The sequence below is a fragment of the Elephantulus edwardii genome, unplaced genomic scaffold (genome assembly GCF_000299155.1).
Source record: "Elephantulus edwardii isolate Elephantulus edwardi_28Jun2011 unplaced genomic scaffold, EleEdw1.0 scaffold00056, whole genome shotgun sequence".
In the NCBI taxonomy this organism is placed as follows: domain Eukaryota; kingdom Metazoa; phylum Chordata; class Mammalia; order Macroscelidea; family Macroscelididae; genus Elephantulus; species Elephantulus edwardii.
In genome coordinates, this window is record NW_006399806.1 from 16,606,572 (window position 1) to 16,622,946 (window position 16,375).

At 44.1% G+C, this 16,375-nt stretch overlaps 1 protein-coding gene across 1 annotated transcript in view; it reads left to right on the forward strand.

Moving 5' to 3' along the window:
• Window positions 1-551: 551 nt before the first annotated feature.
• Window positions 552-16,375, forward strand: part of MAML2 (mastermind-like 2 (Drosophila)) — a 484,193-nt gene continuing 468,369 nt past the window's right edge. Inside the window, exon 1 of the mRNA XM_006887331.1 lies at window positions 552-1,115. Coding sequence (XP_006887393.1) covers window positions 603-1,115 — 513 coding nt within the window. The 5' untranslated portion in view covers window positions 552-602. The remainder of the gene's footprint in view (window positions 1,116-16,375) is intronic.

Here is a 16,375-nt window from a genome sequence, read left to right on the forward strand (position 1 = left end):
AACATTGACTTTGGGAATCTGAAACAGCACATTTGTTGTGTTTTTCTTAAAAAAAACAAAAATTGCCAAAAAGTGAAAGCTGCGAGGGTTCTATAGACGGAGGTAGAAATGTGTTTCTCAGCAGATCCAGCCCCATAAAGAATTGTTCCCAAACAAGTAGGTGAGGGGGAGTCCAGTTCTCTATTAATACCTCTCTCAGTTCCCTTCGCTGCCTATTTCTTTCTCTCTCGCTTGACAATCCCTGAATTCTTGATCTATTTCTCCAGATCCAGTGTTTACAAAGTACCTAGTGGCTCTTGTCAGTTTGGTGAGAGGGGAAAAAAAAAAAAATTCACCAACTCTGGCCAACTTCTCCAGAGCTGTCAAACGCAATTAGAGAAAGTTGATCAGGGTTTGTTTTCAACTGAGCCTCTCCAATTGGTTCCTATTCTTTCTCCCCACCCTCCCCCAACCTCTCCAGGGCTCCCCCCAACCTCTGAAGATCTCGATTCATGTGGCCCTGAAAGCTGAGCTCACTGGGTCCAAAACAGATTTGCCTACAATAGCCAGCAGTAGCCTCCTTCCACCTCACCATCCCCACAGCAATCATTGTGTCCAGTAAGATGGGGGACACAGCGCCCCCACAGGCCCCAGCAGGAGGGCTAGGAGGGGCTCCCGGGGCGGGACTCCTTGGAGGGGGTTCAGTCACCCCAAGAGTGCACAGTGCAATTGTGGAGCGCCTGCGGGCTCGGATAGCCGTCTGCCGCCAGCACCACCTAAGCTGTGAAGGACGCTATGAACGTGGTAGGGCCGAGAGCTCAGACAGGGAAAGGGAGAGCACCCTGCAGCTCCTGAGCCTTGTCCAGCATGGCCAGGGAGCCAGGAAGGCCGGCAAGCACACCAAAGCCAACACCACTGCTGCCAACACCACAGCACCGCCCCCGCCCCCCGCTGCCCCACCACCGGCCTCCCAGGCAGCAGCCACAGGGGCCCCACCGCCCCCGCCAGACTACCACCACCACCACCAGCAGCACCTGCTGGGCAGCAGCAGCAGTGGTGGCGGTGGTGGGATCAACGGCGAGCAGCAGCCACCAGCTTCCACCTCGGGGGACCAGAGGAACTCGGCCCTGATTGCGGTAAGGCACCTGGTTTTCTCGCGCTTCTAGCTGTGGTCATTGAGGCCTTTCTGTGAAGGCGGCACTTGCATGGGCCTGACTGACGCAGGTGGCAGTGGAAAGGGCCACGATGTCGCCTGACCACCTCAAAGGCCACTGGATATATTGCTTGTGCAGTTCTGTGCTCCCACCATCGTGTTCCGCTGGGCTCATTCAATGGTTTCCTCCCACACCTAAGGGACTCCTTAACTGGTGAGAAATGGCATTTTTTCTAGAGACTTGCTGAGGGCCAGAGCTTGTAGAAAAGACTACAAAAGCTGAGCCACCAAGAGAGGCCCTGTGTCAATCTTCCTTCTGAAGCAACCAGCTTTGGTTAGGCCCACCAGGCCCATCAGCTTGAAAGCTTCTATCATCCAGACCGACCTTTAGTAAAAGCCCTTTCCTTCTTGCCCCATTCCTCTTCTGTTTTAGCATAGGCCCATGTCTTTGGGTAAAGAGAATATAAATGGTGCTCTGTAGCACAGGGTAAGCCTTCAAGTGTCCTCTCAGTCCACAAACATGTTGAGGGAGATATCCGAAGACAGAGTGCCAAGGGGCTATTGCTAAGACATCTACTCCCCTATTTCCTATGACCTCTGCCAGTTCAAGAGTACTGACTGACAGTCTTCATCAAAGCTAACATGGAGAGAAGAGCTTTTTACACAGATAGCGTCCTAGGAAGTGCCATGTCTTCAGCCACTCCTGGTGACAGGAATATCAAACCCCAAAGTTCTGATTAAGTTTCTCGCAGGCATAGACACACCCCATCCCAGAGGGAGGATCCCTTGAATCATTGGCTCTGGGTGTTGGGACTGGTCAGGTGACTGCTTGCCCTGTGTGGCTTCCCCAGAAGTGGCTGGGCCAGCGGCCTCTGGGTAGAAGGTGGAGCCCTATCCTGCAGCCAGGCAGGCTTCCTCCTTTGCCCAGTGCTCTGCTCATAGCACAACTCCAGTTTACCCAAACCAGCACTAATGAAAGTCAGCGGCAGGAAATGGTCATGCAAGCCTGAAAGTACTCAAAACATCAGGGCGATGGCAGTAGCCCAACAATGTCCTCATCCAGAGGGACCCAAAACTGGGTTCTAGGCAGAGGGGCATCCGTCCAACTAGGTCCATAGCATTTTTTTATCTGGTTCCGCTTCCTCTCTGGTTGGGTCCATAGTGATAAAGTTTCCAGGGAACCCCCGGAGCTTGGATGGTGCCCTTTTCCCCTACCAATCAGACATTTGTGTAGAACACCCATACTTACAACTTCCTGAATCCAGCTCCTGATAAAATATCTGCTAACAGCAAAGCTGACCAGCATTTGTAGCCCCCAATACAATCAGCCTGTGGGGTTATGGTAGCACTTGGAGGCCTCCTTTCCTTGCTCTCCCACCTGCTCTATCCCCACCTCTCCCTGGAATTCCCTTAGAGAGCAGTGGGAGTTCGTTTTGTGAAAGAGAGATGCTGAGGGGTGGAAGAGTGGTAAAGAATGGTTCCAATGGAGAGAAGAATGAGGTTTGTATGTATGTGTGTGTCACCGGCATCTGCAGCCAAAAGTATCTAAATGCCTTGATTGTCCCCAGTAAATTTATAATCTGTCTGCAAGTCTCACAATAATACGGCTTTGTGTACTTCGCAGTCTCCTGGTAAGTGTTTCTGGGGATGATGCACAGAGTGAGGCAGCCGGCCCAAACCCAGTGGAAAAGACTAATCTCTGCATTGGTGCCAAGCCTGGAGGGCAGTTAAAGGGCCATAGTGTGGGCCTGTCCTGAAGCTGCAGCTCCAGGCCTCTGACCAGCACCACCAGTGGAGGTGTGTGTTGGCTTAAGGCCCCAGTCTTTGGGGGTTTTGTTTGTTTGTGTGTGTTGTTGTTGGGGTTTTAAAATTATTATTATTATTATTCCTTTTCTCCCCCTTGGAAATCAAATGAGGCTGCCTCTCTTTTTTGGAGGTTTCAGGATGTAAAATAAAACCAACTTCAGGGGTTATCGAAACTTGACAATAACAATACCCAAGCTGGGAGTAAGAGGACAGCCTCTGGCCCTTCTCAACTTTTAAAGGCTTTCCTTCTTCAGGAGCCAGAGGTGGCTCCTGTGCCCCCCCTCATCCTTAGAGCGGGGCTGTTCTCTCTTTTCTACCCACCAGCCGTCTCCTGGAGCATTCCTTTGGAGTGTGGTGATGGTGAGAGGAGAGGGCAAGGAGTGAGAATTGTTTCTAACAATTGCTTTTCCCTGAAAACCTGTACTGCCGCTATAAGGCTTGCCCCCTCTCCACCTCCCACCCCTTTGGCTATTGGAAATTCCCCTTCCATTTTAGTTTCTAAACTTGGCGCTTTGGCGCTCAGCAGGGTAATCAGAGTTGGTGATGCAGGTACTGTATTAACCTGATAACATTGTGTCCGAAGGGAGGCCTCAGCATTTGGGAGTGATTCACCCAGCCGATTACATCTGCAGGTCTCATTTCACATGAGCGCCTCTTATTTTCAGAGACACTATTCATTTAGAAGGGCCTCTGCAGAGAACAAGTGGCAGAATGGTTTCTTCATGTTATCGCTGTTGCTTCCAGAACCCGATTCATGTGGTCTGAGTGTGTTGAATATATGACTTCCAATCGTTCATTTGTATGCTATAGGGCCATTAGTGTCCTTCAGAGCAAGGGAGAGAATATTGATCTTCCCAAATAAAATCTATATCAGGTCCATGCAGAAAGCTCTGTGTGCTCCGTAACTTAGTGCAGTGCCCAGTACACAGCTATTGTGACATTTACTGAGTGAACGACCCGAGTGCTTTAGCGGGGCGGTGTGGCAAGGACTCTGTAGTAATGTCTTGAGTCCTTTCAATAGCCCAAGTTTCAAGAACAATGCACGAATAACCACCAGGCCAGATCTAATTCTGTCCACGTTAAGAGCCTGATTCTGCAGTCCTTACGCAGCCAGCCAGTTTCTTCTTTTAGCTCAAGAACAGTTTCAGGGGGAAGCCCCAAGGCTCCACACACTTCAGGAATAGGGTCTTTGTGAGGGCCTGGATCATAGGGCCTGAGCACACCTGCCTTTCTTGGAGCAAGCTCTATGTGCAACATCATTTTCCAGATAAAGTGTGCTTGAATCTTTGCATAAACTATGAAGCAGAATGATTGCTGGTCCATGGAACAATAAGACTGAGAACTTCTTTGGTGCATTATTAATCTTTCTCCTTTGCCTGAAACAAGCTCTTTTCTGTTGCATCTACTGTACAGCTAGGGTGGGTAGATAAGTGGGTCCCAGCCTGTCTTTCATTTGAGCGATATTTTTCTCTGATTTGGTGTGAAGAGAAGAAAGCAGACTGGATAAGGAGACTAGACCCTAGTTCTCTGCCCCCTTGAGTGCTTAGCAGCCATGTGATCTGGGAAAAGTCACTTAACAGTCACCTGTAAAACCCAGGGAGCAATCATGGTGTGGCTTTGCTGAGAGACGTTCATCTGAACCAGCTTTGGAAAAACCAAAGCACCGCAGGAATGTGAGACATCTTAGCAACATTACTACTAATAAACTGTTAAACAATGAATTGGTGATACCAGGGAGTTTCCCCCAAGGATTAAAAGTATCTTGAGCTTTCAATTGTCTGGTGAAATAGCTTTTATTGTAAATAGAAGGGGTTGGCAATTTAGATTTAGTGCTGTCAAGATAAGGCTGAAATATTGGTGTTCTTAAGTGTCCCTGAAGGTCCTAGTAAATCCTGGTTTAAATGTGCAATATAGTGAAGGTGTTTGTGAGCTGGGAATGTGTGGCCTTTACAGGCCAGAGAAGCTTCAGTAAGGTGTGTCTCTTGGAATGTCTAAGGAATATTAGAAAAGTTGTTTACATGAATGGCCTGGGAAAGTTAAATATTTTGTCAACAATAGTCTAACATGTTAATTGTAAGCTTACAAAAGTCAAACATGTTAAATCAGTGCCAGGGCTTATTCCCCAGTTATTTTTAACTGATAATAATCATGTTTCCAATGGACAGTTTAGAATTTGAGAACAGTAAGTGTGGGACTGAGAACAGGAGTGGTACACTGGTCGCACCTGAGTGTCTGCATCTGTCTGCTTGACAAATCTCCTTCCCAGGAGAGTGATCAGAGTGTTTACATTATTTATATATGCAGCCATCAATTCCTTAACTGACCTATTTTTGTTCTGTTTTACAGACCAAAGTAATAAAGGGAGAGTTCTTATCTTTCCAGGCCCTCTCTACCACTTCTTTCAAGCAAATACAGCCCAAAGATCTCCCAAAGGTAGCAGAGTTCAAGTAGAGGGAAAAGTTGCCACAATCTTTTATCAATAGTTGTCCAAAAACTTGATTGGACAGCAAGGTGATGTTATTATATAAAGCAAGATGTCTTGCATTTTTAGATCTGTGTTTGTTTCTAGAAGGTATCGGCTTTCTTTCTTTGGAATAATGTCATTGTTAAGGTGATGTTCATCAAATCTTTCTGAATCATCAAGTTTAATAACTTACAGCATCTCTGTGCCTGTAAACATCTTGTCAGGACCAAGACAAACATGTAGTGCTCTTAAACATAGCATAGGGATCTGATTAAATGGGTGACCGTGATTAGCTGCTTTTGTTTTTATTGTTTTTGCATATGTTTGCTTATAGTGCTGCTGTTTAATCTGGGAAAGACTAGAAGGATATTTGGAAAAGTCATCCAGTTCTCTACACTGCAGCTAAATCATTCTGAAGGAATCCTACTACTTCCTTGTTCTGGGGTCTTGGGTTTTGGTGGGGAGGAGATGAAGGGAGGCAGAAAGAGAGGGAGGGAGGGAGTGTTTGTGTATGTGTTTGTTTTTGGTGGCCTGATGGTAAGATCTGTGCTGCCGACCTGAAGACAGATGGTTCGAATCCACCAGCTTCTCTGCAGGAGAAAGATGGACAATCCCCTTCCATGAGATTCACTGCCTCTGAAAACTCTCTGGAGGATCAGCTATGAGTTGGTTCCAACTTGACAGTATATAACTTTACACACACACAAGCATTCAAAGGCAGGACTAAATGCCATAAAAACAACTGTAAATTATTCTTTCTCCATTTTGCTGCTAATTTCCCCTCACATTCTAATAGTTTCTGTGGGAGAACTGAGTGAAATACTGAAAGTAAACTTGGTCACAGTCTAACAGGGAAATGAAGACACCACAAGAATTTGAATAGCCAAGTACTAAGTATAATGGACCAAAACAGATATAAAAAATTGGAAGAAGGGAGGTACAAATATTTACTGGACTCTAAAATGTACAAAAGGAACTCTGGTAGTACAATAGTTAAGGACTTACTTAGCTTCTAACTTAAAATTGGTAATTCAGACCCACCAGCAGTTCCCCAGGAGATAGAGACCTGACAATTAGCTGTCATAAAGGTTGACAGCCTTAGAACCCTGGACATTTCTGTTCTGTCCCACAGGGTTATGAATCAGTCAATCAACTATATGACATACAGCAGTGATGACAGAATATATGAGGCACTTGTTTTCTGTAATAGGTGAGTAAACTGAGTAAATAAGCTATTGTTGTTCTGTACCATAGAGTTGGAACCGACCCAAAGCTGACTCTGTGGCAGGTTTTCAGAGGCAGTTAATCATTGCACGGGAGGAGACTGACTATCTTTCTCTCGTGGAGCTTCTGGTGTCTTGGAACCATGTGCCTTTGGGATTGCAGCGCAGCTTCCTTCCACTAGCTCCCTAAATAAGGTATATTAGCAGCATTTTACAAATGAGGAAGTTTCCTTATGTCTAGTCTTTGTTAGGAAAAAGGGTACAGTAAAATAGTGGAATTCAGTGCACAGGATTTAGAGTTGGGACTGTGTTCAGATTCCTACTCACTATGTGAAATTGGGTAAATAATGTTATACTTTTTCAGGCTATCGGTATCTTCGTCTAATAATAAAACTTCCCCTCCAAGTCTAGGAAAGCCTTTGGAAAATGTACATTACCAGAAAGGCCTGGAAGAGGCAGAGAGTATGAAAATGTGGCATGTGGTGGCTGAGTGCACCCAGGCAAGTGAACAGGGTGAATGTTAGGTGTTTGGGGGACAGAAGCCCTTTAATGATACTGTGGCTGAGTGTAAGTAATGAGCTGCATGGACCCACGTCCTGGAGGGTCTGGAGCTCCAGTGAGAATCATTCTGAAACCCTGCAAAGTGGTGGAACAGGGAAGGCTCAGAGGAGTCAGCAGCTATGAAGCAATAATAATCCTTCATATACTTGAAGACAAGTATAACATTTCCCCTCCAGCAGCCTCTTCTCATAGCACATTGCCTAAGTGTTCTGTATTACCTATCTTCAAGTCCCTTGAGCTGCTTAATGCCTTGCTATTTACACACTTCTCCCATTCATAGTGAGTTATATACAGCATGACATGGCCTTTGGCATTGGAAGGAGAGGGTTTTAAAAGCATGCTAGCTAGACACAGGAGAGCAAAGAAAAGAAGCAGAACCAACTGCACCCCTCTTCCTGGGCTTACCGGGATTTCTCGTGCAAACAAGAATGGCCCTGTGGGCAAAGGGTATCCTCTTGATGTGTAAACGGATCCTACCACAAAAGAGTTTGCTTATTTAGTAACTTGGTCTTTTCATTTAAAAAGAAAAAAATTGCTAGGAGAAATTTACGAGAAGCTGTGTTTCCAGATGGTCTTTGAGATCTACTTATTTACTTACTTGCTTTTTAGCACAGATGTGTTACAGATTCTTTACTGCCCTGAGGTTCAGTCTGATACTGCTTTCCCTTGTTTGGTCGCTGTTGAAGGGAGCAGGGAGGTGCCCTATGGAGTGGATAATAGAGGCAAAAGGCCGGTAAATCCATCCCTCCCCAGTTAACGAATGGCTTGGGGAATAGAGTTGGCTGGGTACCCAAGGCTGATAGCAAGCTCAGACCCTTTCCTACACATATTGGCGGGCAGGCAGGAGAAAACAAAAGCTGCTGCACTTCCTTGTGAAGGGCATATGCAGAGAGGAGTTTTCAAATTCTCCTTCAGGTCCGGGTTCATAGGGAGCTGCACTACTAACCAAAGGCCACTCCTCTCTGCCTATTCGAATTCACTAGCAACAGAGGGGGAAAGATGGACTGTCTCTTCCCATGTGAATGACAGTGTAACCTTTAAAACCCAATGGAAGGTCAACAGTGAGTCACAATGAGGAGACTGAGGCCTGAGGAAGGCTAGAGAGGGGACCCCTACTACAGCCAGACTGGTGACAAGATATCTGTGAAAATCTACAGACAGTAGCTTTTGGTAAGTCTTAATGAGTTTAACTGAAGCTTTGAAACCTCACACCAGACATAGGTGTTCTGTAGAGCCTCGGGGAGAGTCATTCATGAATGCAGTAATCATTGTGTGCTTGTTCTGTGCCCTGTGTGCAGAGGATACATTAACAGGCAATTCCATAAAGGCCTGGCCCTTTGTAAATTCTACAGACTAAACAAGGCAAGGCTGGTGTGCAGCATAGAAGTGTCAAAGTTGGCTTGGAAACTTTTTTAAGGAGCATTTATGAGCCTCGACCTGGAATAAGACTATCTGGTTTTAAATTATAGCACTCTTTTTTAATTACTGAGTCTGTTTCGTTGAGTCAATTAGTCAATTAAACCATTGCCTCAATTCCTTCAGCTGTAAAATGGGAGTTAAAATAATAGAACAAACCTCTGAGTGTTGTTGTAAAGAGTAAACGAGTTAATTAGCCCTTAGGGCTGGTATGTGCCGTTGAGTGGGAAGGGACTCATAGGTGACCCTCCAGCAGGTTTTCAGAGGTAGTAAATGGCATAGGAGGAGGTTGTCCACAGAAATTTCTGCCACAGAGTTGCTGATGAGTTCAAGCCATGTGCCATTGTGTTGCTAATGTAGCTTCTTAGAACTAGGTCACCAGAGCTCCTTAGGCACCTAGTAGGAAGAAGCTTACTATGCTTTACTTGTTATTTGTGTGAGAAGTGACATGCTTGAGTCAGATTTATAGTTTTCCTAGACCCAGGTAATATCTCCAAATGTGTCACGTGGGTATTTACTAAAATGTTTTGCTTTTTGAAGTTTACTTGAAGTAACTAGTGAAAAGTACCATTTAATTAAGTTTCTTGTTTAGATAGCTCTTGTAGCCAGTTGTGCTGCTAACCCGAAGGCCATGTTCTCTGGAGGTTCAAATCCTAGCAGCTCTATGAGACAACTGCCTTCCATGTGATTTACAGCTTCAGAAACCCAGCGAAGGATCAGGAGTGAGTAAGAACTAGCTCATCCTTAGTGAGTTGAGTTGCATACAGAGATATCACCTGGACTGATTTACATCTTTCTGGGATGGGTTGCTCATACCTGTAGGGCAAAATAGAATTGTCCATAGGATTTCCAAGGCTGTAAATATTTATGGAAGCAGGCTGCCTCATTTTTCTGACCCCAAGTGGCTGGTAGACTTGAACACTAACTTTGGTTAGCAGCTGAATAATCTTGCCAATAATACCAATGCAAGCAGGATCTCTGGTGGCCTTATGGTAAGGAGTTGTATTGTCAACCCAAAGGAAGGTGTATCAAGTCCACCACCTGCTCCTTGGAAGGAATATTAGCAGTCTCCTCCCATTCAATTTACAGCTTCTAAAGAACCTGCTGGAGGGTCCACTATGAGTCAGTTCCTGCATTTAACATCCACAATCACCAATTTAGTCAACTAAATGGTCATGAATTTGGGGACAGGTAATCCTTCATGGAAAGAGGACCAGTTTGTATCTTTTCCATTCCTTGGATTCCTGGAGTCCTAATATAATTTTTCATCAGTTTGAGGGCACACAACAACAAAATCTAGAATCAGTTAGATTGGATGTCTACTTGCGTCCTTATTTCTTCTTTAATAGAGGATGGGAATCTTCAACAGAGAGTGGAAGTAGGGAGTGTAGGTTTTGTGAGTAAATGAGAAATGTAAACCATCTATTGAGAGTTTTGAATCATAGGAATTTGAGTGGCCCAAATTCAGAAGCACATCCAAAAGCACTGACATTGCACCTGTGTCCCAACACCTGACACCTGTCTTTTAGCGAGCGTGACTGTAATAACAGCTCAAAAATACAAGTCCAGCTTGTCAACTTCCACATAACACATAAAGGCTCTATGTGAAAATGGCATTTCTACCTTCCTTGTTTTCGCTGATGAAAATTGTTCTGTGATGTGTTCAAAGTCTTTCATTCCCCCCATGCTACCTCACCCACCCTCTGCCTCACCTCATTTCTTCCCTTCCTACACTCAGCAGATTACGAGATCATACCTTTTGCCTTGACCCATGGAGCTCTCAAATATGAAATTATTAGTTTTACCTTTCTTAATGCTCTCTCACAGCTGGCCAGCAATCCACTTGTTAATAGAAACTGCTCAGTGGCGCCCCCTTCAAGTGGCAACCAGCATGTGTTCCACACCTGTCACACCGTGGCTACACCTCTGGCCTAACTATCTCTTAAGTGAATCTAATCACAAAGGGTTAGGAGCTCCCTGTTGTGGAGACTGAAATGTGTGCTTTGGAAAGCCAGATCCCTGGCTAACGTCGCTAAGGAATTAGTGAACTCACTGCATCTGAAAATGAGCACGCAGCACCAATTTGCCCTTCCCCCACCCTCACCTGGAGCAGGCTGAAAATTTCATGCCCTGATGTGCTTCTTAGCTCAGAATTTCCTCTTTGCTCCATGCCTCCTAGATACACAGGGAAGAAGTTACCAGAACTTCAAGGCAGTTTTTAGTGAGGGTAGGTCTTAATCAAAACCATGTTACTATAATATAAAGAAGTGTCAGGAGAAAGAATAGCTCTTGTTCTTCTTAGATGCTATCTGGGCAAGAAGGGATCATTAGTCCTAAATCAGAGGGGGGAAAAAATAGAGTAAGAAGTTATTGTTTATTTGCTTATTTGCTTTTATTATCTGTCATTTATATGCAAATTTTCTATTCTCTCAAGAATAATAATTCTTAGGAAATATAGACTCAAACTCAGGGTTTTTTTTATTGTGTTGATAGGTGTTCTTTGTTTTGTTTTATTTTGTTGCGTTCTGTTTTGTTTTGTTTTAGTATGTGTTATTTGCTTCCTGATGATTGTGGCAGGTTCATACACTAGTATGGAATAAATAATAGTGTTTTTGTTTGTTTTTTTTAAATTCTCTTTGTCAGGACTGTGGCTGAATTATAGTTGTGAATCTTATCCAGCATACTAAGAGGACTCAACACATATAAAGCACAACACATTGCATTCTTTATTGTACAATGGAGGTTTTTTCAGGTAGTTCTGAAGGATTTGAACAGAAAGTTAATTACATGTCTCTTTTTTCCCCCCTCAGAAAATTTACTTAAGGCAAAAGTCTGCTGCAACTGCTAATAACTGTCTGTTGAGCACACAGTATAATCTCTTAGAGTCATGGTAACCAGGGTGCAAAGCAGTGACTTAATTGAATACAATATGTACTGTACTGTGTCTTTGGAATGACGATTACCATACTTAAGTGTAAACTGCTCATTTCTGGAGGTCTCCAGAGTCTAAATTATGTAAAAATTTAAGAAAAAAAAATATTCTCTGGGTAAGCAGCTGAGAAAACTACGTCTTTTGTTGTTCACCTAAGTGGACCGATACTTGCTTAACCGGCTAAGGCTTGCACATTTGATTGCCACACTGCACCATGTAATTTCAGACTGCAAAAACTATGTGCTCCTGATACTATCCCTTCTGATTGTTTCAGAGAAGTGTGGAAAAAGCTGCCGAGTCCAGATGTAAGAGTAAACAGGAAAGGGCAGCAGGCCTCTGGACAAGAAACGACTGGCAGAAAGGCACGAGTTCAGTAAAGTTTGGGTTCCTGGTCTGTCGCCATTGCACCAAAAGAGAGACGACTTTTCTCGCTTAGATTCTTTGTGTGTGGACCTGTTTGCGGGCTCAGTTCCCCAGAGGGAGATTCTGAGCTGTCTTTGTGCTAAATTAAACATTCGTTTTCTCCTTGGGAACCTGATCTTCCATAGAGCAGGCAACAATATCTTTCTGAGCAAGCTCCCAGCAAAGCATTTCCCTCAGGAAGAGACCCGCTTAGGAGCCTTTCACTTCTGCTGCCTGCTTCGCTGGGCTGTGCGCCGAATGAAAATTGTTTTGTCTAACTAGGTCTAGAAGCCCTTCGAGCAAAGCCTTGGGCTTTCATCCTTGCTGCGAAGCTGGAGGACCCTTGCCGGCTCAGCATGGAATAAATGTCACCAGTCCAAGCAGCAATCAGCTTGGGTGAGACAGCAGCCACCCCTTGGAAGGAGCTCCCTTTGCTTAGGCCTCTGGAGTGCAGCGCCCACCGCAGGGAAAGGTGGTGTACTGCACAACACAAACGTCCTGTCCCGCCCTCCTGCCCATCCCCCAAGGGATCATTTGTCTAAAAATAGGGCATCATTCTATTATTTTATAGAATATGTGGGCAAGCACACCAGCCATCTGTTTATAGATGAAGGAATTAAAGTCCATTTAAAAAGTGCTCTTTGTCAAGATCTCACATTAGAAGAACTTACACACTAGAACCCAGGCTTTCAGACACCCAGTGTAACTCATGAGAGATCATCCTGTTTTTATGGGCTTCTTTTAACCCCCCCCCCCCATAAAGAAAATCATAAGGACAAGTTAGGAGTTTCGGAACTCAGGTGGCATCATCCTGAGGGAATTGGGCTGCTAGCCACCAGCAGTACTGGATGGAAAGGTGGACATTCTCCTATGCTGTTTACAACTTTCAAAAACCCACTGGATGGTCAACTGTGACTCGGTTCCAAGTCAATGGTGATGAGTTTGAGTTTTGAGTAAAATGTTGGTATTAGAAGAGTCCACAATAGATTACTTTTTTACTTGATCACAATTCCTTCCATCCCACGTGCCTCTTTGTGAGGTGACATCACCCTTCCTCTCTCATTCTCCCTTGAGCCTTGAATGGCCTTGTGACTTGCCTTAACCAAGAGTATGCGACGGAAGAGCTAGACGGGCAGGACTAGTAGATATCTCTTAGGTAACCACTTCCTAAACAATTGAAGGACAAGTGAGAAAATGTCAGGTGCTCCTTCCTCAAATTGATGCTGATAGTTAACCCGTTTGAAGGAGGCCATCTTGGACCCAGTCAACTTTCCAACTGACTGAGTTACATGGAGAAGCCCATGGAGGAACCAGTCTGCCACCATGCAGAATCCTGAGAAGTATGACGTTGTTTTAGGCCGCTGTGTTCACAGGTGCTTCATAACAAAGAAAAGGCAAACACTGAATCAGAACCAGAGAACTTTAGCTTGGAAGGTTGGCTCCAGCTCCTTGATTGCTTAATTGATACCTTCATTTTGTGTTTTTTTCCTACCAAATAATGCTTACTATCTGAAACAGTTGTGAAGATGAAATGTAATAGAACAGGAAAGAGCCTACCATGTTGTCCAGCCCATGGCACGATTCCACTCATTGCCAGCAAGTTGGGACTCACTCCGCTGGGTTTCCATGTGCAGGAAGGAATTGCCCATTTTTCTTTTGTGCAGTAGCTGGTGGACTCTAACAGCTGGAGAGGTGTGGCCTTTAAGTTAGCAATGCATTTCTCTGCAGATTGTGCCACCAGAGCTCCCTTGACCCAGGGTAGAGGTCAACCACCACGAGTTTCCCTGCTTCCTCCTTATCTCTTCTCACTGCATTATAACCCAAGCTCCCCCCCTTTGTTTCCTCCCTTTCCCCCATACGTGTCCACATTCTCATAGATTGCCCCCTCCCCTCACTCCCAGTCCCTCTGAATAGTAATTTCTCTTTCCCCCCTCCTGGATGATGGCCTGGTGCTGTCATTTCTCCCAACTACCAAATTTCCAGCATTCTTGTTACGCTCCAGGGAACACATCTGCCTTAGTAGTCTACCCTTAAAATAGAAAAGGGTTAACCTCATAAAGATGTCACTCCCCTTGTACTGTTATGCTGCCCTTGGGAGAGTCAAACAGCATAGCAAATATATGTGGGCAATGTAATTGCATTCGATCTTCTAGGTCACAGAAGACTCTCAGCTAGTACAGCATATGGAAGGAAAAGTAAGCATATTCTATCTTTAAGAACAGTGTTTCTTAGCTGCTTTTTTTTTTTTTTTTGTAGCCAGTTACTCTCTGCCTCAAATTTGTTTTTTGTTATTTTTTTCAATCTTACTCTCACAAGTGTATAAATAAACAGGAAATTATATTGCGATACTGTAATTATTTACTATAATGAGGAAGTCCTGGCCTGGGGATTAGAAGTTAAAGGCACTGGTTCTGATATTAGCTGCAGAGGTAATTAGATGCAGTCATGTCTCCTATGCCTCATAGTGACCCTATGAACAACAGATCTGATCTTTGTTCTGTCTTGTGGCATCCACACTATCTCTGACAGGCTCAAGTCCCTTGCTACAGTCACTATGTCAGACCATCAGTGAGGAGCTGCCTCTCTTTTTCTCACCCTCCGCCTTTCCCAACATGATATCCTTTGCCATGGACTCACCCCTTCTGACAATATGCCCAAAGGATGTGGAATGAAGTTTCATCATTCTTGCCTCCAGGGAGCACCCTGGTTGCACTTCCTCCAAGATTGATTTGTTTGTTCTTTTCAAAATCCATGGTATATTCTGTACTAGCTAGAAGGACACATGGCTCTGATCCTTACTGCCCTAGAAATTGTTTGAAGAATAATTGGCACAGTGGTTAAAAGCTGCAGTGTTAAACAAAATGTTGATGATTCAAATCCACTAGTCATTCTATGGGAGAAATACATACCAGTTTTCTCTAAATCTATGTAAACCATGTGGTTCCTAATGATTTCACAGACATTGGAAGGCAGTGGTTTGTTGTGTGTGTTATGTGTGTTTGTTGGTTTTCTGTGTGTATGTATTTTTGTTTTGATATGGTTGATATACTTTGAAGAGTTCTCAGATAATTTGCTTTTATCTTAAATATATTTGTATCGGTTTTTAAATTTTTTTTTCTTGTCTTAATTATATTTGTTGAAAAAGAATCTAGATCAGAAAGGACGACAAAGGTGGGGCTGTTTTGCTTTTGTAACTCAAGGGTTACTGTGTGAGTAATGCCAGGGTAAAGCCCGGGAGTCACCACCAGAGCAGGGCCCAGCCCCATTTGCAGCACATCTCTGCTAGCTGATCCTATTCTTTGAGTTTTAGGACTCTGGTATGAGAGAGACACACAGTTGTAAGGCTAGAGTTTGATTCATTCCATTTCTTTAAGAGGAAGCACTGGTTCCCTCCTTCCCAAAACAGTACTTGGAACATTTCTGATAGAAAAGAAGATTCTAGAATGGGTAGCCCTCTAAAACAGTTACAGGAAACACAAAGTTTAAAATGCAAATCACATGTTCTTGTAGAACCCTCAGCATTCACAGTGATTCAGGACTGTACCTTCTCCAGCTTTGCGTCTATCTCTGTCTACCTGACTCATTTGTGTACATGCACAGTTGGAAAGTGCACATTCATGAGTGAGGTGGTTTTTTTATGTGTCACCACTTCATTTTTAAATATATGTTTCCACTTTAAAAGGGAACTATAAAGAAAGTCACTGAGAATGCAATGTCTATCTCTTTCTTCCCTTATCACTACAACCTGAAACAGAGAATGCAATCACCTATGTATGTCCCAAGAGCAGCCTAAACCCTTAAAACCCAGGTCTGCTTAGGGATTGATGAGAAACAGTAAAAAGAGCAAAATGTATAAGATTTGACGCAATAACCAACAAAGGAAGAATTCCCTAGCCAAAGGTTAAAGTCTAGAACATTTCCTTGACAGCATAATCCCCACCCCCTCCTGTGAACTCCATTTAGGGCACAATTCTTCAGATGGAACTTTAAAACTCCTCCAGCTCTTGAGGTCTGCAGGTAACACCTTGGGCTTCTGTGCAGCTCAGTGCATTTTCTTTAACAAAGCAAGATACAGCTAGCATGAAGCCAGGAGGGCTGTTTGGGGCATGGTTATTGTTTTATTTTGTTATGGAGGATAGGCAGACTCTGCTTCATTGTTTGTTAGGTTGGAGCCATAGAAATAGTGATGACAGCACTCTCTCCCCAACCCCTTGTAATTTGCAAACCCATCAGAACTTCTTCAGTTAAGGTTTCCAGAGACTTTTGGATGAAAATATCTCGGTGTTACAGAATGCAGCATGGATTTCCTTATAAAAATGCTAAAATGAAGCAAGTAAAGTTACCTTTGTTCGCAAGAGATTAAGTTTTCATTTTTTTAGAAAATGGGCTTCAGTCTTTCACTCTTGTTCCACAAGCACCCACACTGGTCTATTTTACTT